We start from the raw sequence: 25,286 nt of genomic DNA on the forward strand, positions 1-25,286 counted from the left end.
TAAAAGGCCACTCTGAAAGGTGCAGTTTAGTTTTATTGGGGGGGATACCAGTCAGTATCTGGTGTGACCACCATTTGCCTCATGCAGTGCAACACATCTCCTTCGCATCATCCGTGAAGAGAACACCTCTCTAACGTGTGAAACGCCAGCGAATGTGAGCATTTGCCCACTCAAGTCGGTTACGATGATGAACTGGAGTCAGGTCGAGACCCCGATGAGGACGGCGAGCATGCAGATGAGCTTCCCTGAGACGGTTTCTGACAGTTTGTGCAGAAATTCTTTGGTTATGCAAACCGACTGTTCCAGCAGCTGTCCGAGTGGCTGGTCTCAGACGATCTTGGAGGTGAACATGCTGGATGTGGAGGTCCTGGGCTGGTGTGGTTACACGTGGTCTGCGGTTGTGAGGCTGGTTGGATGTACTGCCAAATTCTCTGAAACGCCTTTGGAGACGGCTTATGTTAGAGAAATGAACATTCAATACACGAGCAACAGCTCTGGTTGACATTCCTGCTGTCAGCATGCCAATTGCATGCTCCCTCAAATAATGCGACATCTGTGGCATTGTGCTGTGTGATAAAACTGCACCTTTCAGAGTGGCCTTTTATTGTGGGCAGTCTAAGGCACACCTGTGCACTAATCATGGTGTCTAATCAGCATCTTGATATGGCACACCTGTGAGGTGGGATGGATTATCTCAGCAAAGAAGTGCTCACTATCACAGATTTAGACTGGTTTGTGAACAATATTTGAGGGAAATGGTGATATTGTGTATGTGGAAAAAGTTTTAGATCTTTGAGTTCATCTCATACAAAATGGGAGCAAAACCAAAAGTGTTGCGTTTATATTTTTGTTGAGTGTATATATATATATATATATACACACACACACACACACACACACACACACACACACACACACACACACACACACACACACACACACACAAGGGCTGTTAGAAAAGTATCTGACCTTTTTTTTTTTTTTTTTTTTTACAAAAACCTGATGGATTTGAATCACGTGTGCTTGCATGAGCCAACCTTGAACCTTCGTGCGCATGCGTGAATTGTGTCAGTTGCTGGCAAGCAGCATTTGTGTGAGGTCGTGTGTAGTGCTCTTGACAGATTTTCATTGCAAGGAAAATGACGTAACGACTGGAGCAGCGCTACTGCATCAAATTTTGCCAGAAACTGGGCGACAGCCAGGTGGAAACCATTCGGAAGATTCAGACGGCTTGCGGTGGCTTTTCAGTCGTGTGACTATCTGAGAAATTGCAGAAGAGGTGGGCATCATTTTTCGGAGTCCAGCATGTCCTGTGAGACTTCAACATGAAGGTGCTTTTGCTCCGCCGTCAGCAGCTTCGGCACGAATTTCACCGTCACTCTTTTCATGGCCAAAATCTTCTGTCACAGTGGAATGTGCCAAAAAAGTGCCGATGTCCACCTCTTCCGCAATTTTTCAGATAGTCACACGACAGTCCCGCATCACCAAAGCGTTCACTTTGGAAATGATCTGAAAAAACAGTACATAGAAACACTGATTATGAGAATAATGTTGTATTAATTAATCAGAAACCACACTGATTAAAAAAAAAAGCTACCTGATATCCAAAATCTGGCACAGCATTTTTGTCCCAGTGTGCTGGGAAGTGGAAGAGGTAGGTGGCACGCTACAAAAGAGACAAACAAGAATGTTCTGACTGATGGAAACAGTTGAGACATGAAGATTTTCTAAACCACCTTCTTCTAATATCAAGCAAGCAAAATAAGTGATAAAAATACCTCTCGAGTTTAACCTCTACATCACGTGCAGACACAAAGTGCGGTCTTCTCCTGACCTCGTGTTTGGTTTTATATTTGACGTTCTGCTGATACATCTGCTGGGATCCTGCTGGATCTTTGAGATATAGAATATACTGGTGTTTGCTGATCATAAAGTTAATCTCTGTTTCTTTGTCAGCCAGATAGATCTTCTCCAGAGTTTGAGATGAGGGGGGCCCTGATTTGCCACCATCATCCTGTTGGGAGAACAATGTAGCAAAGTGGAGCATTTGTTACTCATCAAACAGCAAACCTATTAAAAAAATATACACAGTATATTGTAATATACATTGTGTTACTCTGTTTGTTCCCCTTCTTCTCCTAGGTCTTTTGTCCGATATCTATCAAACTCATTATGCGGATGAAAGTCAACACCAGACTTGCCAAACGTCAAGGTCATTGGGGCCGAAGGTCAAAATATAGATTTTTCACTCTGATGTCCACCAAACTTGGAACACATATACATTACTAGACTTTTTCTTTCCTGATTGTGTTTGCCATGTTTGACATATTGTCATATTTTGTTCATGCGATTTTTGTTATTGTTAGTGTGGCCAAAGTAGTTGGCCATCCCCGAGTCTGGTCTGCTTAAAGTTTCTTCCTCACAAAAACAAAAGAAAAAAGCAAAGCCAAAATGAGTTTTTCCTTCCCACTGTTGCCTGTGTCCTTGCTCATGGGGATTGGCAAGGTTAGAACCTACCAGTGACATAGCAACCTCAGCACAGGCCTCAGTGCAAGATACATTGACGGACCCTACGTGCATATTACTAGTTATTAGGCTTACGTGTGCAAGTTCAGTTTAATTTATTTAAAAGGGAACATGTGCAATTAAAACATAAATGTTACCATTTGATGCATTGCACCAGAGTTAGCCTTAGGCTAATTTGCATCTGCAGTCCCAATCATGCACATGTTCGCGCCCACCAACACTATGAGGTCTATATAGATTTTTATTAAGTGTATTGGATTTTACAATCAAATAAATGAATTGCTTTATTGTAGAAGGAAAGGTGATGTAACACAGTGGTAAACATAGTAGAGAAGCTTGAATCTTCGACTGGACTGGGTTGCTTGACGCGAGGACGTTTCACTTCAAATCGCAGAAGCTTCCTCAGCTAAAATTCTTGCTCTGGTCGTCTGAGTTCTATCTTGACTCTTGTAGAGAATAAACAGAAGCCACAAAAGCTGGAGTTTTAAACCTAACCAGACCCCTCCTACCGAGAGGCAGACTGTTATAGGCTAGTGACTAAAAAAATAGCTCTAATTAGCACCTATTGTGCTCTAGTTAGCACCCTCCTAATGACAGGGCAGCTGTCCCTCCTAATGCTGGGACTGATGCCTCTCCTGATGATGTGAATGACTCATTACCATGAACAAAAGACTGAAACTGCTTTGATCTGAGTACCCCATTGTAAACAGGGGACAAAACGTGTCTCAGACCCCCTCCCCGGTTAAGGCTGGGTTTCAACTGTTTCACATAGAATGCCTCCTTCACCCCTCTCTCAAACCATTTCTTCTCTCTGGCTAAGATTTTAACTTCCTTGTCCTCAAACGTGTGGTTAGTGTCTTTAAGGTGGAGATGAACTGCAGACTGAGGTCCACTGGCGCCCTCTCTACGGTGCTGGTATAGCCTTTTGTGTAGCGGCTGCTTAGTCTCACCTATGTAGTGTTCGTTACAGTTTTCCTGACATCTGACAGAATACACTACATTGCTCTGTTTGTAACTAGGGATCCTGTCCTTAGGGTGAACTAATTTCTGTCTCAAGGTGTTAACAGGTTTAAAGTAAACTGGGATTTTGTGCTGTCTGAAGATCCTCTGTAGTATTTCCCCAACTCCTGCTAAATAAGGGAGAGACACTCCTCTTCTTCTTGGCTCGGTCTCCTGTCTGTCTGGTCTCTTTGTTCTTTGAGACTTTTGCACTTTATCCAGGGACCATCGTGGGTAACCACATACTGTGAGGGCTTTCCAGACATGTTGTTGTTCTTTCAACAGTGGTAAACATACCACTGTCCCAGCTTTTTTGAAACATGTTGCAGGCATCCATTTCAAAATGAGAAAATATTTGCACAAAACAACAAGGTTTATCAGTTTGAACATTAAATGTCTTGCCTTTGTGGTGTATTCAGTTGAATATAGGTTGAAGAGGATTTGCAAATCATTGTATTCTGCTTTTATTTACATTTTACACAACATACCAACTTCATTGGAATTGGGGTTGTATTTATTTTTCTCAGTTTTACACAAAACATTCCACATATATGGAATTGGGTTCTGGAATTGCCATAGAAGGTCAAATATTTCAAAGGTCAATCACTGGGGTCAAAGGTCATGTTTCCCTGTTTGATGGGCAAATCATTTTGCTGATTTCTACCAACCTTCTGTCAGTTAAGTTTGACACCAAAATTGCCCTTAAAGAATTAATTTTTGCAAAGGTCAAGGAATTTAAGGTTAAGGTCACTGAGACCAAATGTTTGGTTATTGTAGCACTTGCCTTCATCATGTTCATGAATACTATTACCTTGTAATCAAAATATATCCAGTTCCACTACAAATGGTTCTGCACATGATCACAGATTCTTTTTTTTTTTTTTCCCCAGTGCTATTTTTTTGACAAACCTGCCCAAATTCAATCCATGTGCCACTGTCATCTTTCCAGTACCACCGCCACTGTGTTGTAAGAATGAAGTGAGGCAGCTTGGAGACCGATGAAGCGGTGGACAGGCGGCGGACCGGAGACCCTCCATAGGTCATTGTCAGAAAGTCAACTGGCTGCTTGCTGGGTGATGAAGTGTTAAAAGCAAACCAGACATGTAACACAACCCACAGTCAACAAACAATGTACAATTTCTTTAAATACGAATAAAAGAGTTTAATCATCCTTGAGGGTTAAATAAGTGTCAAAGTTTATCTTTGTGTGGTGTTGCATCATTCATCCACCTTTGCAAAGACAAACGTTTTAAAATCTCCTCAGAGGGTGATGGTTGATCGGTTCGGCTTGTATCACATGTTGGGTCACAGTAGGCTTTCTCAATGTCCTCCATGTTGGGTAAGTCCTTCCAGGTGAAATGGTCACTGTCCAAAACCTGCCATCTGTAAGGCAGGTGGTAATGCACACGGAGACATTTACCTGGAAACAACACAAACATTCAGACATACAGGATGAGTTGGTGTACAACAAATGATGGCTGAGTAATTGTGTTGTGAAAAGTCAAGAGGCTGCAAGATTTCTTTGTGACAAAAAATCTAGGGCTCTCACTGATTAAACTGTGCGAAGAAAAGGTTGTAAATACTGTCGTACAAACAAAACTTAGCATCTGTTTCATTGATAATTGGCAAAGCTTCTGGGGAAAACCTGGTCTTGTTAGGAGAGACGGCATCCATCCCACTTTAGAGGGAGCAGCTCTCATTTCTAGAAATCTGGCCAATTTTTTGGGATCCTCCAAACTGTGACTGTCTAGCGTTGGGACCAGGAGGCAGAGCTGTGGTCTTATACACCTCTCTGCAGCTTCTCTCCCCCTGCCATCCCCCTATTACCCCATCCCCGTAGAGACGGTGCCTGCTCCCAGACCACCAATAACTAGCAAAAATCTATTTAAGCATAAAAATTCAAAAAGAAAAAATAATATAGCACCTTCAATTGCACCACAGACTAAAACAGTTAAATGTGGTCTATTAAACATTAGGTCTCTTTCTTCTAAGTCCCTGTTGGTAAATGATATAATAATTGATCAACGTATTGATTTATTCTGCCTAACAGAAACTTGGTTACAGCAGGATGAATATGTTAGTTTAAATGAGTCAACACCCCCGAGTCACACTAACTGTCAGAATGCTCGTAGCACGGGCCGGGGCGGAGGATTAGCAGCAATCTTCCATTCCAGCTTATTAATTAATCAAAAACCCAGACAGAGCTTTAATTCATTTGAAAGCTTGTCTCTTAGTCTTGTCCATCCAAATTGGAAGTCCCAAAAACCAGTTTTATTTGTTATTATCTATCGTCCACCTGGTCGTTACTGTGAGTTTCTCTGTGAATTTTCAGACCTTTTGTCTGACTTAGTGCTTAGCTCAGATAAGATAATTATAGTGGGCGATTTTAACATCCACACAGATGCTGAGAATGACAGCCTCAACACTGCATTTAATCTATTATTAGACTCTATTGGCTTTGCTCAAAAAGTAAATGAGTCCACCCACCACTTTAATCATATCTTAGATCTTGTTCTGACTTATGGTATGGAAATAGAAGACTTAACAGTATTCCCTGAAAACTCCCTTTTGTCTGATCATTTTTTAATAACATTTACATTTACCCTGATGGACTACCCTGCAGTGGGGAATAAGTTTCATTACACTAGAAGTCTTTCAGAAAGCGCTGTAACTAGGTTTAAGGATATGATTCCTTCTTTATGTTCTCTAATGTCATATACCAACACAGAGCAGAGTAGCTACCTAAACTCTGTAAGGGAGTTAGAGTATCTTGTCAATAGTTTTACATCCTCATTGAAGACAACTTTGGATGCTGTAGCTCCTCTGAAAAAGAGAGCTTTAAATCAGAAGTGTCTGACTCCGTGGTATAACTCACAAACTCGTAGCTTAAAGCTGATAACCCGTAAGTTGGAGAGGAAATGGCGTCTCACTAATTTAGAAGATCTTCACTTAGCCTGGAAAAAGAGTTTGTTGCTCTATAAGAAAGCCCTTCGTGAAGCTAGGACATCTTTCTACTCATCACTAATTGAAGAAAATAAGAACAACCCCAGGTTTCTTTTCAGCACTGTAGCCAGGCTGACAAAGAGTCAGAGCTCTATTGAGCTGAGTATTCCATTAACTTTAACTAGTAATGACTTCATGACTTTCTTTGCTAACAAAATTTTGACTATTAGAGAAAAAATTACTCATAACCATCCCAAAGATGTATCGCTATCTTTGGCTGCTTTCAGTGATGCCGGTATTTGGTTAGACTCTTTCTCTCCGATTGTTCTGTCTGAGTTATTTTCATTAGTTACTTCATCCAAACCATGAACATGCTTATTAGACCCCATTCCTGCCAGGCTGCTCAAGGAAGTCCTACCATTATTTAATGCTTCAATCTTAAATATGATCAATCTATCTTTGTTAGTTGGTTATGTACCACAGGCCTTTAAGGTGGCAGTAATTAAACCATTACTTAAAAAGCCATCACTTGACCCAGCTATCTTAGCTAATTATAGGCCAATCTCCAACCTTCCTTTTCTCTCAAAGATTCTTGAGAGGGTAGTTGTAAAACAGCTAACTGATCACCTGCAGAGGAATGGTCTATTTGAAGAGTTTCAGTCAGGTTTTAGAATTCATCATAGTACAGAAACAGCATTAGCGAAGGTTACAAATGATCTTCTTATGGCTTCGGACAGTGGACTTATCTCTGTGCTTGTTCTGTTGGACCTCAGTGCTGCTTTTGATACTGTTGACCATAAAATTTTATTACAGAGATTAGAGCATGTCATAGGTATTAAAGGCATTGCGCTGCGGTGGTTTGAATCATATTTGTCTAATAGATTACAGTTTGTTCATGTAAATGGGGAATCTTCTTCACAGACTAAAGTTAATTATGGAGTTCCACAAGGTTCTGTGCTAGGACCAATTTTATTCACTTTATACATGCTTCCCTTGGGCAGTATTATTAGACGGTATTGCTTAAATTTTCATTGTTACGCAGATGATACCCAGCTTTATCTATCCATGAAGCCAGAGGATACGCACCAATTAGCTAAACTGCAGGATTGTCTTACAGACATAAAGACATGGATGACCTCTAATTTCCTGCTTTTAAACTCAGATAAAACTGAAGTTATTGTACTTGGCCCCACAAATCTTAGAAGCATGGTGTCTAACCAGATCGTTACTCTGGATGGCATTTCCCTGATCTCTAGTAATACTGTGAGAAATCTTGGAGTTATTTTTGATCAGGATATGTCATTCAAAGCGCATATTAAACAAATATGTAGGACTGCCTTTTTGCATTTACGCAATATCTCTAAAATCAGAAAGGTCTTGTCTCAGAGTGATGCTGAAAAACTAATTCATGCATTTATTTCCTCTAGGCTGGACTATTGTAATTCATTATTATCAGGTTGTCCTAAAAGTTCCCTAAAAAGCCTTCAGTTGGTTCAGAATGCTGCAGCTAGAGTACTGACGGGGACTAGCAGGAGAGAGCATATCTCACCCGTGTTGGCCTCCCTTCATTGGCTTCCTGTTAATGCTAGAATAGAATTTAAAATTCTTCTTCTTACTTATAAGGTTTTGAATAATCAGGTCCCATCTTATCTTAGGGACCTCGTAGTACCATATTACCCCATTAGAGCGCTTCGCTCTCAGACTGCGGGCTTACTTGTAGTTCCTAGGGTTTGTAAGAGTAGAATGGGAGGCAGAGCCTTCAGCTTTCAGGCTCCTCTCCTGTGGAACCAGCTCCCAATTCAGATCAGGGAGACAGATACCCTCTCTACTTTTAAGATTAGGCTTAAAACTTTCCTTTTCAGCTAAGGCTTATAGTTAGGGCTGGATCGGGTGATCCTGGACCATCCCTTGGTTATGTTGCTTTAGACGTAGACTGTGTTTCATAATTATTGTATGGCCTTGCCTTGCAATGTGGAGCGCCTTGGGGCAACTGTTTGTTGTGATTTGGCGCTATACAAGAAAAAAGTTGATTGATTGATTGATTGATTGATCTGTGGAAGTACAACAACAACAAAAAAATCCTGTATTTATCAAACAGGTGCACGCTGGTTACACAGACATCAGTAAAGAGAGCAAAGAAAAGCACCTTTTGTGAAACGGAGATCGAGGTATTTGTGTGTGGGCACAGCAGTGAGATGACAAAAATAAATACAGTGAGTGGCAATACTAGGTGGCGACGATAAGTCCACCGGTCGTTTTGAACTGAACCATTTGTAACGACCATGGTGTCACATACTGTATTGTTTTGTAATTTAGACATCAAAAGTCACTTATGGACATAATTTTAGCAAGCTCCTATTATCCTTGGGATCATTTTGACCTCATTTAATGTTTATCATTCAAAAAATAATAGCTGACTTTTTTTTTTCCTCATATTTCCTGACTTTTCCTGGGCAGTAGCCAAGTCGTTAATGTGCTTGGTTTCAGTGCGGAAGGTTCCTGGTTCAAACCCCAACTGTAGTGGAGATGAGCCGACCAACACTACATCTATAAACACACTAAGCCTTAACCTTGGGGCCTTTTCTACACTAACCCTGCTACATTTCTCCATGTAATGTGGAGCTGTGTCAGGAGGGGGTACTGGCATAAAACCTGTGCCAAATCAACATGTAGATCCACCTTGGATCTGCTGTGACGATCCCGAGTGAAAAGAAGGGAGTGGCTGATAACATATTGCACACATTCGTGTTCCTCTGGGGTCAATTTGACCCCGAACTGTTTTAGCTGTGTAAAACTTCTGTGTGTGAGCCATGTGTGACCTAACATCCCCACACCTGCCGGTGCAGAGTTGATACTTTTGAGTTGATACATGACATGGGGGAGAAGAAACAATATTCTCATGAGAACTTTCACCATGGGCATAAATGTGTGTGAGTATGTGTGACCTACTCACACCTACCGAAGTAGAACTGATATATATGCCGCGCTGAGGAGGGCGGGTTATTCCTGCAAGGACATAATGTCCTGGACACTGCTAGGCCATGCAAAATAAGGGAGGAGCAAACATCTCAAAGCTTGCACGGCAGCCCTCTATCCAAATCATTCCTCATTGTGCTCTGTGTGTACTGATATCTGCACACTCTCTCTCTATTGAAAATGTCCTTTGGGAAAAGGTTGACTGTCAATGCTGTTTTGGAACAGCTCTTTGACAGTGAAAATGACATAGAGGAGAATGTGTGTGAGACAGAGGATTGCGTTGAGGAGGACCCTGATTCTGAGACATTTTCATCTGATGAGAATGACAGCATTGACCCTCCTGTGGTCACTCAACCACCAGCAGACATATATCATCTTTCTAAAAATGAAAAGATAATATGGTCCCTTTCCCCACTTCAGCAGCAAAGTAGACTTAGCGCTGCTAATATTATCAAGATGGTTCAAGGCAGTCAGCCATGTTGAAGACATCAAGTCATCATTCAAGCTCTTCATAACACCATCGATTGAAAATATTGTTCTTGGGATGCCAAATTTAGAGGGGAAGCGTGTGTATGGGGACAGTTGGAAAGACTTGGATGTACTTGACTTCGAAGCCTACATCGGCCTGCTCATTTTAGCAGGAGTTTACAAACTAAAAGGTGAAGCAACAGCAAACTGTTGGAACGTTGAGACTGGAAGGGCAATATTTCCAGCCATCATGTCTCTGAAGACATTCTAAGTTTTGTCCCATGTCATATGCTTTGATAAAAAAAAAAAACAAGGCAGGGTTGATGAGAATGTGACAAACTTGCAGCAATAAGGGATGTGTGGGACAAGTGGGTGCAGCGTTTACCCCTGCTTTACAATCCAGGCCCTCACCTGACTGTTGATGAGTGCTTGGTTGTGCTTCGTGGGCATTGTCCATTCTGACAATATATGTCCAGCAAACCTGTCAAATATGGCATCAAAATATAGGCAGCATGTGATGCACAGTCCAGCTTTGCCTGGAATGTGCAGGTTTACACAGGCAACTCTCCTGGCAAAGCACCAGGAAAAAAAAAATCAGGGCACAAGGGTTGTGCCTGATTTGGCTAAAGGACTGCACAGGCATAATATTACATGTGTTAATTTTTTCACATCTTATGCCCTGGGTGAGGAACTGCTCACAAGGAAGGTTATGATGTTGGGGACAGTGAGAAAGAATAAACCTGAGCTTCTCTCTGAACTTCTTGCTGTCTTGAACAGGAAGGTAACATCTTCAGTGTTTGCCTTCACTGACAAAGCAACTGTGGTCTTCTATTGCCCCAAGCAAGGGAAAAATGTCCTTCTGCTCTGCACCATGTACAAAGATGCTGCCCTGAGTAGCAGAGAAGACAAAAAGCTACAAATGGTGCTGGACTACAATGAGACAAAGGGAGGGGTGGACAACCTTGACAAGGTCACAGCTACATACAGCTGTTGACACATGACTACCCGTTGCCCCTGACATCTTCTTCCACATCATTGATGTGAGTGGATACAATGCGTTTGTGATACGGTGGACTGGAACAGGGCAAAACTGAACGGAGGATTTTCTTGGAGAACCTTGGTAATGCACTGGTCAGACTGTGCCTTCCAAGAGCACCAACAGCAGCTGCAGCTATTGTGAAGGACATACCAACCTGGTCTCACGGCAAGTCGTGATTCAGCAGCACGAAATATATATTAAACTATTGGTTTGTGATATTGTGACGAAAAGCGCCTCATTTTCGTCATGGCAGCATGAATTCACTCTAATTCATTCCGTGATGGCTGCACGAAATTAAAAGTGAAGTGGGAGGGTTGGGGTGGTTATGGTTAGGGTTGGGGGTAGGAGTAGGGGTAGTAATAGTGAGTTAAAAAAAAACCCTGTCACGAAAATTTGACTCATTTCGTGACGGGCGCACGAAAAACAAATGACTGGGCTGGACATACAGAGACAAACACCCCATCTCCTCCAATGGTACAATCCACAGGCAAGAAATGTGGCAGGTGGCAAGTGGCAGGTTTGTCCTACCCGAAATGATTCTAAGGCCGGCATGACATGTTCGCTATGCAAGAAATATGTCTGCAAGGAGCATGCACACATTCTCTGCACATCCTGTATAAAGTAGTTCAGAGTAGAAGCTTGACTGTGTGAATAAAGAAGTGTTCCAAGTTCTGACTATGTGACTGATGTCCTCACTATGATTTTCTCTTTCACATCTGGGTTAATTTTCAAACATGTAAACCCCCTCACACACAGCAAAAAAAACAACAACAAAAAATCTCTATCTCTGCCACTGCCAGTGTTGCTGACCAAACTGTCCCCCCGAAAAATTGGTCCACCCTGCCTTCACTGCGCATATGTCATTTGGGACCACAGCAGCACATCTCAGACTGACTCTCTACACTCAAAGCGATCAAAGGGAATAATGTGATTATTAACCATCAGATGACAAAGTAAAACCTCTTAAATAATTCTAAAGTCAGTTTTAAGCAAAAACAAGTTTCGCTACTGACGCACCAAAATGACGTAGGTGCAACAGCACATCAGACGTTTGCCATGCTGCTGTGGCGCTCTGATCATTCAGCTGTCTTTTATTATGAAATAATGCTGAATTTATGTGGAAATGATTGTTGTACAAAAGCTTCAGATATCTGTCGCTGAGATAGATGATGACTGGAGTACAGTTTTAAGCAGAAATGAGGTGATATTCAGTGGATCGCAGCTGATGTTTAGAAATGACTATGCTGACGCTCTGAAATGAATGAAGGCAGGGCAGACCAATTTTTAGGGGGACTGTTCAGTCAGCGATACCGGTCCCAAGCCTGGATAACAAAAGAGGAGGGGTGAGTGAGTCTTTATAGTGACTAACCACAAATACATTACAAAAAACTGAGATAAAAATAAGCAAATATGTTTATGAAAGGGATAGCCACCAACATCAATCAATATGCTTCATTCTGTGAGAGTCATGAATGGGCACCCCAAATGAGATACAATTTGGATGAAAGATTTTCAAGATACACTAACTCTAAAACTGAAGGTTTGACCTGATGGTGGCGCTGCAGAAAAGGTCATATCATCACCAAAACCAATAGGGTTCATACTCTTGTGGTTATTAATGTTCTCAGTAAATATGGATGAAAACTTTTCAAGATAAATTAATTCAAATTTAAAAGTTCGGCCTGATGGTGGTGCTAGAGGACAGGTCAAGGTTTAATTATGTATTCAACAAATAAAGTGTCTGACTCAAAGACTTTGTCAACAATTTTCTGCAAATCATTTTCTGGAGGTAAATATCCCTGGGGTCAGATTGCCCCCAAGGGTAAAATGTGTTAGGAATATCTGAGGATAATAGGTGGGTTAAAAGCTTCAACAATTTCACCACAAGAACCAGCATAAAACCTTCCGAGCACACTATTTGTTGTTACAGTTGTTGCAGAATCCTTTGTGCTACCGTGACATCACCACACTGCTGTCTGTATTATGATAAAACCTCTCCTAATGAAATCTGAGCAACAAAAATAATGTGGGCCCATTTTTAATATAAAATTGCAGGAGGGAAACTATTTGCTCCATGCCTTGTAGCAGAAGGCAGGAAGCAAGATGACTGTTGATGAGGTGAAAAGCTGTTCACACAGGTGTCTTTTCAAGATTTTGACACCAATGAGGCTACATGTCTGTTTCTAGTGCAACATATTGTGGACCCATTCATTTGAGGAAATAAAGAACGTATGAGGTTGCATGCTGGGATGGCAGCAATGCTTTCTAGTTGCAGTTTCCCTGTTCTACCACTAGATGCTGTCTGTACATTTACCCACATTTCAAAGTACAAGTTGATAAATTATACACTTTATGTAGAAATGTTTATATGCATGGTTTAAGCACAAATCTGTGTGTACGAACAGTTGATAAATGAGGGCACAGAAGACAATTTGGCATGGACCCTCCATGGGTGATTACTCATTTCTGCTGTAGCTGTTATTTGTAGTTTGTAGTAATCCTTAAATACCTTTGTAGCTGCACTCTCCGCGAATGAAGAAGATGCAGATTTCATTCCTCTCAGCTTCACCTATGGGTTTAGCTGTAGCAGCAGAACTCGTGGAGGATCGAGTGGAGCTCTTTAAAGACTGGCAGGTTTGGTTTCTCACCTCTGGCAGAGCTACAGGTGAAACACAACACCATTAGGATTAGGATCGATGAGGATAGCATTGGCTACAGCTCTGATTTGTATTACTCGATGTCCTTTGACATATTTTACCAGGAAGCCCAAAAGGTGGTTGCGCCTGATGATTCATGATGATGAAGTTATTCTGGTAGCTCTTGAGAAGGATCCTAACATTCTCTGGACTTAATCCATGCAGGACCTCTACACCTTGCCCATCAATGCTATGGGCTCTCTTACAGGAGGAGCCAAACTTGCAGTCACCTTGGAGATAGTGCTGACAGATGTGAAGATTTTTGCAGGAGGTGCTAAACTTGCAGGAACCATGCTCACCATTACCCTTGTTGTAATGTGAGCATATCTGGAGGCAGGTAAACAGGATGACTTAATTCAGGGATTTTCAGCTCCTTTAACTGCACAATTACAAGGTTTGAAATCACACCTCTGTGTCCCACTGGTCCAAGTTAACCTACCTCAGGAAGCAGATAAGCATCGTTCTGAAGTAACAGCTGGAACAGCTGTTTGTCAGTCAGCTCGTGAAGACCATGTCTCTTCAAAACCTCTGCATTATACGGTGAAGCTACGTCATGTGGATTCTTACATTTGTGTCTGAAAAGAGTATTACAAAAATGACATCCACTTTTAGTTAGTACTAAGTGTTTTTCAGTTCAGGATAGCTTTAATTCTGTAATTTAAGCCTTCTAGTGTCCAACAGCACATTAGTTAAATTATTTTAATAATAATAATAATAATAATAATTTAAAGATCTTTAAATTTTCTGAAAACATATACAGCTTACTAAACTACTACTAAAAAGTAAGTCCCTTCAGGTGCTCTCTTATTCTCACTCAGGGTCACCACAGCAGATTCAAGGTGGATCTCCATGTTGATTTAGCACGTTTTATACCAGACGCCCTTCCTGACACAACTCGACATTACAAGAAGAAATGTGCCAGGGGTGGGTTTTTGAACCAGGAACCTTCGCACTGAAACCTTGTGTACTAACCAATTGGCCACCACCCTTGCTGCTGCTGCTACTACTACCAATAATAATAATAATAATAATAATAATTATTATTATTATTATTACAAACTGTTGGTTCTGCCAGGCAAATTCTATTTTAAAATTTTATGACATCAAAATAATATTTTTTTGCATCTTTATGCAATTTTACTCAGTTATTATAACTATTAATTGCAAAAAGAAAATAAACTACCACATGATCTAAATTAAATACAAATATGATAATATTGAAACGTACACATGCCTTACTATTGTAACATCTTTTGGCTTATCCTTTTTACAGATTTTAAATGTCTTTATTTATCTTATTTTCTCAGGCCACATAAGTAATCACTGAAAGAAAGCGACTATGTTTTGGGGGGCGTGGTTTTAATATAGATGGAGCGATCATGTGTGTGGGTGTGAGCGCTGAGTTTAAGCTGTCCACAAGACTATCTCCTGAATGGTCATGTTCTGAAAGTGACCCTAAGATATCAGGCAGCCTGGCTCCAAGTTAGGTTGTAGTTGAAGAGTTGATGTGTCGCCACAATGATAAATAAGGTTCTTGTTCCAGTAAACATGGCAATGAGACTGTAAACTTAATAAGCAAGTGATTGGAGACCACCAACGCAAGGAGCATGATGTCAATATCTGTGACAGCAATACTGCAAATTAATGACAATAATTTGACACACTAATGTGTGTCAAATCCTGACTGTATTGCTGGAATCCTAATACAACCAAAATGTCTGTAAATGATTTGCAGAGGGGGCCAGAAGGCTTATTTATATGAATGTTGAAGTCACTAACAATCAGAATGTTATCTGCACGGGTTGCCAAGTTCAAGATAAACTCACCAAATTCTCTAAGAATTCAGAATATGGACCTGGGGGCCTAAAATAGCATGGTTGATTTTCTTCTGACTTTTGCTATATGTAGTATCCTGGGCAGAATGGAGTCAGACATTAAAACAAATTATATTTTAGACCCCTGATAGCTAGTAAACTGAACCCAGATTTATAAATTGGAGCAGCACCCCCACCTTGCTTCGTATCACAAGGGACATGACTAAATGTGTACACCACTGGGCAGTCTTCATTTAAGGGGAGGACAGCAGTAGGTTTAAACCGGATTTCACACAAACCAATCATATCTAAGAGGTGTTCCATAATTAGATTGTTTGTCAACAGTGATTTTGAGGACAGTGACCTTATATTAATGAGATCCAAAATCAGTGGGGTTGACAATTAGACTATTGGGATTTGGGGGTGATTCTAGAGTAGCATACTTAAGATGCCTAGAATGAGGTTTATAGGTTTAAGAAGTTCCACATGGGTTGTAAGTAGCAGACACAAAATATTTTATGTTGCAGGAATACCCAGTTGGGCATCCTCAATTTTAATGTCATCCAATGTAGTAATGGGTTTTAGGTTTGCAGAACATCTCCATCTAGGCTCTTTATGGACATGTCTGCAGAAACAGGCCACAGTCTCAACATGACAAATTTCCCTCCCTTCAACATAAACTGCATAATCACCATAGTGGATTTTCTGCACTAATTTCCCTGCTAAGCTAATGGATTCCACACCACTGATCTGTATATAACACTGGATAGCTCATTGGCCCACACACTCCATACAAACTGCTGACGCAGACTGGCGGCCATCTTACCACTCACAAGTTATGCGGACCGCACATAGACGGCTTATTAGAATGTCAACAATTTGGAGTAATAAGTGAGCTGATTCTCTCATTTCTTCATTTTTGTTCTCCAGATAATGTAACCTTCATCCCTCCTAATATATGTTTGTCATGATTAGCTATTTGATTTATTTCCTTTCTTTCTTTTAGTACTTTGACACATTCTCCACTTCTATTCTCAATTCTAAAAATTATGATTCTTTAATCAAGGTTTATACAGGTTTTGTGTAATCATCAGCAAGCTTATTGATATATGTATATATTGGTACTATATCATGAACAAAATTGGATGGATAATAAAAGTCATGATGAATAATATAGCAATAGTTGATTTTTTCTAATAGTTGCACTAAAAGAATAAAACACCACTTAACTAGCTACAGGAGAGGTGGTTTTTCCCTTGCATAGCTCTGTGAGCTTCAGCCTGATATTAGTAATAAAGCTTGTAGCAACAACACCTAAGCTCCAAAACTATACACAAGTAGACCTAATAAATGTCTTAAAATAGTTCGTCCAACACAAAACTCAACATGTGGCTACACAGAAGCCAAGCGACCTATTATTATTATCATCATCATCGTTATTATTATCTATGCCTAGATGCTGGAATAAGGAATAGAACACTTCAAATTATTGTTCATTACTTTCCATTTCAATCATACTCACAGGTGAAATGTTCGTCCACAGCCTTTGAACTCGCAATTTGCGGTTTATAGCTAGCTGCACATGAAGGTTTTTTTTTTTTAACATCACAAAGAATAAAGTTGCATGTGCCTGGTTAAAGAGCAGAACATGGGAGTGGTAATATGGCGGCCAATTTGCTTCAGAAACATTGGCCAATGAGCGATCCAGCACTATATACAGATCAGTGGATGGTTCCCATCACTCTGCTCAGAGTGCCGCTCACAGTGGACTGACATCTCTGCTATTATTGAATTGTGGAATAGCTCGTGCCCACAGCTGGAGCTCGCTGGACTATTTTCGCCACCCTGCTCAGTGTGCCACTCTCGTTGGAGCAACAACACACAGAATGTGTCTCTTCCCAGATAGATCTCTTTCAGTGCAGCTTCTTGATCTGACTTGAACACGAAGTTAACACCCAAGTTTCAGTGTAGGCTCTCAGTTGTCCAGGTGGTATAGCCTTTTATGTAAAGGTTGCTTAGTCTCACCTATGTAGTGTTCGTTACAGTTTTCCTGACATCTGATAGAATACACTACATTTCTCTGTTTGTAACTAGGGATCCTGTCCTTAGGGTGAACTAATTTCTGTCTCAAGGTGTTAACAGGTTTAAAGTAAACTGGGATTTTGTGCTGTCTGAAGATCCTCTGTAGTTCTTCCCCTACTATTGTTAAATAAGGGAGAGACACTCCTCTTCTTCTTGTCTCTGTCTCTCTGTTCTCTGGGACTTCTGCACTTTGTCCAGGGACCATCGTGGGTACCCACATACTGTGAGGGCTTTCTGGACACGTTGTTGCTCTTTAGCCCTTCCCTCTGCAGTTGTGGGCACCTGTAGGGCTCTGTGTTGAAGAGTCCTGATCACCCCGAGCTTGTGTTCAAGGGGGTGGTTTGAGCCAAAGAGCAGATATTGGTCAGTGTGAGTGGGTTTTCTGTAAAACCCTGTCTGGAGCTGCCTGTTCTCTCCAATCGTAACATCACAGTCCAAAAAGGCTAAATGGTTGTTTCTGGCGAGGGCAGCACGGTGGCTTAGTGGTTAGCACTGTTGCCTCACAGCGAGAAGGTTGTGGGTTCGTTTCCCGTGGCCTTTCTGTGTGGAGTTTGCATGTTCTTGAAATTGGTCATTGCCTCTACTGGTGGTTGGCTCTCACTGCGGTATTGTATCACTTCCTGTTCCGGAGCACAGCGGTGTTTTTCTGTATCTGTTAGCTGTTTAATCTGCGCAGTTAGATTGATCTAGTTATCTAGATTACGATTTGTTTCCCAGTGTAATCTTTACGTGCCTTAACTAAAGCACTCCTTCTGCTGAATCACCTCTAAATTATTTACACAATATTCACTTTGCGTGTTTTTAGGAATCCGCTAGCTTAGCGTAGCTACTAGCTCTTAGCCGATTTAGCATGGCGGCTTCTCCTGTCTCTCCCGCACTTTTCTGCTCTGGGTGTGAAATGTTTAGTTATTCCTCGGCCTCCTTTAGCAGTAACGGTACTTGTAATAAGTGTAGCTTATTCGTAGCTTTGGAGGCCAGGCTGGGCGAATTGGAGACTCGGCTCCACACCGTGGAAAATTCTACAGCTAGCCAGGCCCCTGTAGTCGGTGCAGACCAAGGTAGCTTAGCCGCCGTTAGTTACCCCCTGGCAGATCCCGAGCAGCCGGGAAAGCAGGTTGACTGGGTGACTGTGAGGAGGAAGCGTAGTTCTAAACAGAAGCCCTGTGTACACCGCCAACCCGTTCACATCTCTAACCGTTTTTCCCCACTCGACGACACACCCGCCGAGGATCAAACTCTGGTTATTGGCGACTCTGTTTTGCGAAATGTGAAGTTAGCGACACCAGCAACCATAGTCAATTGTCTTCCGGGGGCCAGAGCAGGCGACATTGAAGGAAATTTGAAACTGCTGGCTAAGGCTAAGCGTAAATTTGGTAAGATTGTAATTCACGTCGGCAGTAATGACACCCGGTTACGCCAATCGGAGGTCACTAAAATTAACATTAAATCGGTGTGTAACTTTGCAAAAACAATGTCGGACTCTGTAGTTTTCTCTGGGCCCCTCCCCAATCAGACCGGGAGTGACATGTTTAGCCGCATGTTCTCCTTGAATTGCTGGCTGTCTGAGTGGTGTTCAAAAAATGAGGTGGGCTTCATAGATAATTGGCAAAGCTTCTGGGGAAAACCTGGTCTTGTTAGGAGAGACGGCACCCATCCCACTTTGGATGGAGCAGCTCTCATTTCTAGAAATCTGGCCAATTTTCTTAAATCCTCCAAACCGTGACTATCCAGGGTTGGGACCAGGAAGCAGAGTTGTAGTCTTACACACCTCTCTGCAGCTTCTCTCCCCCTGCCATCCCCTCATTACCCCATCCCCGTAGAGACGGTGCCTGCTCCCAGACTACCAATAACCAGCAAAAATCTATTTAAGCATAAAAATTCAAAAAGAAAAAATAATATAGCACCTTCAACTGCACCACAGACTAAAACAGTTAAATGTGGTCTATTAAACATTAGGTCTCTCTCTTCTAAGTCCCTGTTGGTAAATGATATAATAATTGATCAACATATTGATTTATTCTGCCTTACAGAAACCTGGTTACAGCAGGATGAATATGTTAGTTTAAATGAGTCAACACCCCCGAGTCACACTAACTGTCAGAATGCTCGTAGCACGGGCCGGGGCAGAGGATTAGCAGCAATCTTCCATTCCAGCTTATTAATTAATCAAAAACCCAGACAGAGCTTTAATTCATTTGAAAGCTTGACTCTTAGTCTTGTCCATCCAAATTGGAAGTCCCAAAAACCAGTTTTATTTGTTATTATCTATCGTCCACCTGGTTGTTACTGTGAGTTTCTCTGTGAATTTTCAGACCTTTTGTCTGACTTAGTGCTTAGCTCAGATAAGATAATTATAGTGGGCGATTTTAACATCCACACAGATGCTGAGAATGACAACCTCAACACTGCATTTAATCTATTATTAGACTCTATTGGCTTTGCTCAAAAAGTAAATGAGTCCACCCACCACTTTAATCATATCTTAGATCTTGTTCTGACTTATGGTATGGAAATAGAAGACTTAACAGTATTCCCTGAAAACTCCCTTCTGTCTGATCATTTCTTAATAACATTTACATTTACTCTGATGGACTACCCAGCAGTGGGGAATAAGTTTCATTACACTAGAAGTCTTTCAGAAAGCGCTGTAACTAGGTTTAAGGATATGATTCCTTCTTTATGTTCTCTAATGCCATATACCAACAGTGCAGAGTAGCTACCTAAACTCTGTAAGTGAGATAGAGTATCTCGTCAATAGTTTTACATCCTCATTGAAGACAACTTTGGATGCTGTAGCTCCTCTAAAAAAGAGAGCTTTAAATCAGAAGTGCCTGACTCCGTGGTATAACTCACAAACTCGTAGCTTAAAGCAGATAACCCGTAAGTTGGAGAGGAAATGGCGTCTCACTAACTTAGAAGATCTTCACTTAGCCTGGAAAAAGAGTCTGTTGCTCTATAAAAAAGCCCTCCGTAAAGCTAGGACATCTTTCTACTCATCACTAATTGAAGAAAATAAGAACAACCCCAGGTTTCTTTTCAGCACTGTAGCCAGGCTGACAAAGAGTCAGAGCTCTATTGAGCTGAGTATTCCATTAACTTTAACTAGTAATGACTTCATGACTTTCTTTGCTAACAAAATTTTAACTATTAGAGAAAAAATTACTCATAACCATCCCAAAGATGTATCGTTATCTTTGGCTGCTTTCAGTGATGCCGGTATTTGGTTAGACTCTTTCTCTCCGATTGTTCTGTCTGAGTTATTTTCATTAGTTACTTCATCCAAACCATCAACATGTTTATTAGACCCCATTCCTACCAGGCTGCTCAAGGAAGCCCTACCATTATTTAATGCTTCGATCTTAAATATGATCAATCTATCTTTGTTAGTTGGCTATGTACCACAGGCTTTTAAGGTGGCAGTAATTAAACCATTACTTAAAAAGCCATCACTTGACCCAGCTATCTTAGCTAATTATAGGCCAATCTCCAACCTTCCTTTTCTCTCAAAAATTCTTGAAAGGGTAGTTGTAAAACAGCTAACTGATCATCTGCAGAGGAATGGTCTATTTGAAGAGTTTCAGTCAGGTTTTAGAATTCATCATAGTACAGAAACAGCATTAGTGAAGGCTACAAATGATCTTCTTATGGCCTCGGACAGTGGACTCATCTCTGTGCTTGTTCTGTTAGACCTCAGTGCTGCTTTTGATACTGTTGACCATAAAATTTTATTACAGAGATTAGAGCATGCCATAGGTATTAAAGGCACTGCACTGCGGTGGTTTGAATCATATTTGTCTAATAGATTACAATTTGTTGATGTAAATGGGGAATCTTCTTCACAGACTAAAGTTAATTATGGAGTTCCACAAGGTTCTGTGCTAGGACCAATTTTATTCACTTTATACATGCTTCCCTTAGGCAGTATTATTAGACGGTATTGCTTAAATTTTCATTGTTACGCAGATGATACCCAGCTTTATCTATCCATGAAGCCAGAGGACACACACCAATTAGCTAAACTGCAGGATTGTCTTACAGACATAACGACATGGATGACCTCTAATTTCCTGCTTTTAAACTCAGATAAAACTGAAGTTATTGTACTTGGCCCCACAAATCTTAGAAACATGGTGTCTAACCAGATCCTTACTGTGGATGGCATTACCCTGACCTCTAGTAATACTGTGAGTCATTTTTGATCAGGATATGTCATTCAAAGCGCATATTAAACAAATATGTAGGACTGCTTTTTTGCATTTACGCAATATCTCTAAAATCAGAAAGGTCTTGTCTCAGAGTGATGCTGAAAAACTAATTCATGCATTTATTTCCTCTAGGCTGGACTATTGTAATTCATTATTATCAGGTTGTCCTAAAAGTTCCCTAAAAAGCCTTCAGTTAATTCAAAATGCTGCAGCTAGAGTACTGACGGGGACTAGAAGGAGAGAGCATATCTCACCCATATTGGCCTCTCTTCATTGGCTTCCTGTTAATTCTATAATAGAATTTAAAATTCTTCTTCTTACTTATAAGGTTTTGAATAATCAGGTCCCATCTTATCTTAGGGACCTCGTAGTACCATATCACCCCAATAGAGTGCTTCACTCTCAGACTGCAGGCTTACTTGTAGTTCCTAGGGTTTGTAAGAGTAGAATGGGAGGCAGAGCCTTCAGCTTTCAGGCTCCTCTCCTGTGGAACCAGCTCCCAATTCAGATCAGGGAGACAGACACCCTCTCTACTTTTAAGATTAGGCTTAAAACTTTCCTTTTTGCTAAAGCTTATAGTTAGGGCTGGATCAGGTGACCCTGAACCATCCCTTAGTTATGCTGCTATAGACGTAGACTGCTGGGGGGTTCCCATGATGCACTGTTTCTTTCTCTTTTTGCTCTGTATGCACCACTCTGCATTTAATCATTAGTGATCGATCTCTGCTCCCCTCCACAGCATGTCTTTTTCCTGGTTCTCTCCCTCAGCCCCAACCAGTCCCAGCAGAAGACTGCCCCTCCCTGAGCCTGGTTCTGCTGGAGGTTTCTTCCTGTTAAAAGGGAGTTTTTCCTTCCCACTGTAGCCAAGTGCTTGCTCACAGGGGGTCGTTTTGACCGTTGGGGTTTTACATAATTATTGTATGGCCTTGCCTTACAATATAAAGCGCCTTGGGGCAATTGTTTGTTGTGATTTGGCGCTATATAAAAAAATTGATTGATTGAATTGAATTGTTCTCCCTGTGTTTGCGTGGGTTTCCTCCAGGTGCTCCGGTTTCCTCCCACATCCAAAGACATGCGGGTTAGGTGGACTGGGACCTTTAAAATTGTCTGTAGGTGTGTGTGTGGGTGTGTCTGTGTTTGTTTGTCTATTTGTGGCCCTGCGACAGACTAGCGTCCTGTCCTGAGTGTACACCGCCTCGCGCTCTATGACTGCTGGGATAGGCTCCAGCCCCCCGCGTCCCTTAATTGGACTAAGCGGTACAAGATGGATGGATGGATGGATGGGTTGTTTCTGGCATCCTCACGTGTGAACTTGATATTGGAGTCCACCGAGTTGATGTGTTCTGTAAAGTCCTCAACCTCCTGTTGCTTGATTTTAACCAATGTGTCATCGATATATCTGAACCAGTGACTGGGAAGGATGCCCGTGAAAGACGTCAAGGCTCTCTTCTCCACTCGCTCCATGTACAGATTGGCCACAATGGGGGATATCGGAGACCCCATCGCACAACCATGGATCTGCCTGTAGTAATTCCCCCTAAACAGGAAATACGTGGTGTTAAGACAGATCTCCAAGAGTTGGCAGATGTGGTCTGGTGTGCGTTTGGTCCTTTCAAGTAGAGACACATCCTCCAGCAGTCTCTGCCTCACAGCTGAGACAGCCTCAGCGGTGGGGATGCAGGTGAACAACGATGTCACATCAAATGACACCATAGTTTCAGCTGCCTCCAGCTGAAGGTCCTTAATCTTGTTCACAAATTCTTGTGTGTTCTCCACATGGTGGTCTGAGTTACCCACTAGAGGAGCCAAAATCCACTTGAGGTGCTTGGCCAAATTGTAAGTGATGGAATCTGTGCTACATACAATAGGCCTGAGTGGCACATCCTGTTTGTGGATTTTGGGCAGCCCATAGATGCATGAAGTGGTGCCCCCAGGGTACAGTCTGTAGTATGCATGCCTGTCGATGAGTCCCTCTTTCTCCAGGTTTTGGAGGTAGTTAAGACAGAAGTCAGACTACCAGAGCAAGAATTTTACCTGAGGAAGCTTCTGCGATTTGAAGCGAAACGTCCTCGCGTCAAGCAACCCAGTCCAGTCGAAGATTCAAGATTTTCTATTATTAACACCCAAGTCTTTCATCGCCAACTGTAAATGGTAATCAAACCATTCCGATGATATCTTTCCAAACTCTTCCGCAACAAACTGCATCATGTCAATGTTTACAATGTGCTTGAGCAATAACAAGTGAAGTTGGTCATAACCTTTAAGTTTCTTAAATATTTATTACAGCCACTCTTAAAACTTCAGTTATCTTTATAATTTTATTACTGGTAAATTTTAGAATTAACTTAGATGAGATATAATCATTATCTCACAGGAACTACGTTTTGCGCAGGAATTCATCAAGCACGTCGGCCTCAGGCGCGTACTAATACAGAATACCCAAAAACTATCTAGAAGTTCGGCCAAAACGAGAGCGTCCGCCTAAACTACTGGCGCTCGTGAGAGTGTGGGTTCCCGTATGGTTCTACACTCGAGTTCTTCTGTCTGTTTCTACACATGATGTGCGCTTCCAACACCATGTGTATAAAAACGATAACCTGCATTCAGAAAACAGTCCACACAAATCAAAAGCTGTGGATAATGATATACTGTTTTCACCACCAGGTGGTGCCAGTGAGTAAAGTACGGTCTCAAATCGTTGTTTTGTTTTGTTTTTCCTCCTGACAGTGTTGTCACTTGTCACGGCGGAACTGTTTTTTCTTTCAACTTGTCACTCCCTTTAAACTCTTCTGCAGGAGAGAATCAGCTTTACTGTGTATGGAAGGTCAATCCTCCCGGTGTCCACCCGAGTCTGTAGCATGAAGTTCGGTGTGACTTACCCGAACATGCAGGCTCCGCAAACATAAAACTTGCACAGATGTAAACCCTCACATCCTGTACATTCTCCAGCTCGTTTCTGACAGATCCACAGGCTGGTTTTGGCCAGGACCAGGCTGTCCGGACTGATTATTTGGCCGGCGGAGGCCTCTTCTCTGCCTCTCCTGATGGCTATTTTCTCTTCGTCGAACAGCACGGACCGCAGAATTGGCTCTGCTACCGTGTAAAACTCTGAGATCTTCCCCTCCAGGGTCCTGAACTCCAAACACCCCTCATTGTCGCAAAGGGTCTTTGTGATAAATTTAGAGATGATTGTGGCCATTCCGAGTCAGCCCCTTCGAGTCGTTCTTACTGTGAAACTTAGGCAAGGCTGATAACACGGAAACGAAACACAAAAGTGACAGGGGCGGATCCAGTTTTTATGGGGGGGGGGGGGGGGGGGGGCATAATTGTTAGGGATAGATTTTGGGATTAAAACCAAGCAAATAGCTCCAAACAAACACCATGTTTGCAGAAGTTAGTTTTTTGGAAACGTTCAACCAAATGAAATAAGCTTATGCTGTACTGTATAGAGGGTTTTCATGTGATGTATCGGTCATGTCATTTTGTGTCCCACGGCCATTCTGGATTACGACGCGGTGGCTGCTGTGATACGCTACGT

The 25,286-nt window shown here is 41.7% G+C and overlaps 1 protein-coding gene across 1 annotated transcript; it reads right to left on the bottom strand.

Annotated features, from left to right (window-relative positions):
- Positions 1-1,456: 1,456 nt before the first annotated feature.
- parp12a (poly (ADP-ribose) polymerase family, member 12a) lies at positions 1,457-24,994 on the bottom strand. The gene is made up of 9 exons (XM_034176984.1): positions 24,628-24,994; positions 14,087-14,222; positions 13,710-13,974; positions 13,461-13,610; positions 4,756-4,945; positions 4,435-4,594; positions 1,779-2,014; positions 1,598-1,666; positions 1,457-1,509 (listed from the first exon to the last, which is right to left on the bottom strand). The coding sequence occupies exons 1-9, from the start codon at positions 24,945-24,947 to the stop codon at positions 1,494-1,496; spliced, it is 1,542 nt and encodes a 513-aa protein (XP_034032875.1). The 5' UTR covers positions 24,948-24,994; the 3' UTR covers positions 1,457-1,493.
- Between the last annotated feature and the right edge of the window lie 292 nt (positions 24,995-25,286).

Source organism: Thalassophryne amazonica, chromosome 8 (assembly GCF_902500255.1).
Source record: "Thalassophryne amazonica chromosome 8, fThaAma1.1, whole genome shotgun sequence".
NCBI lineage: Eukaryota > Metazoa > Chordata > Actinopteri > Batrachoidiformes > Batrachoididae > Thalassophryne > Thalassophryne amazonica.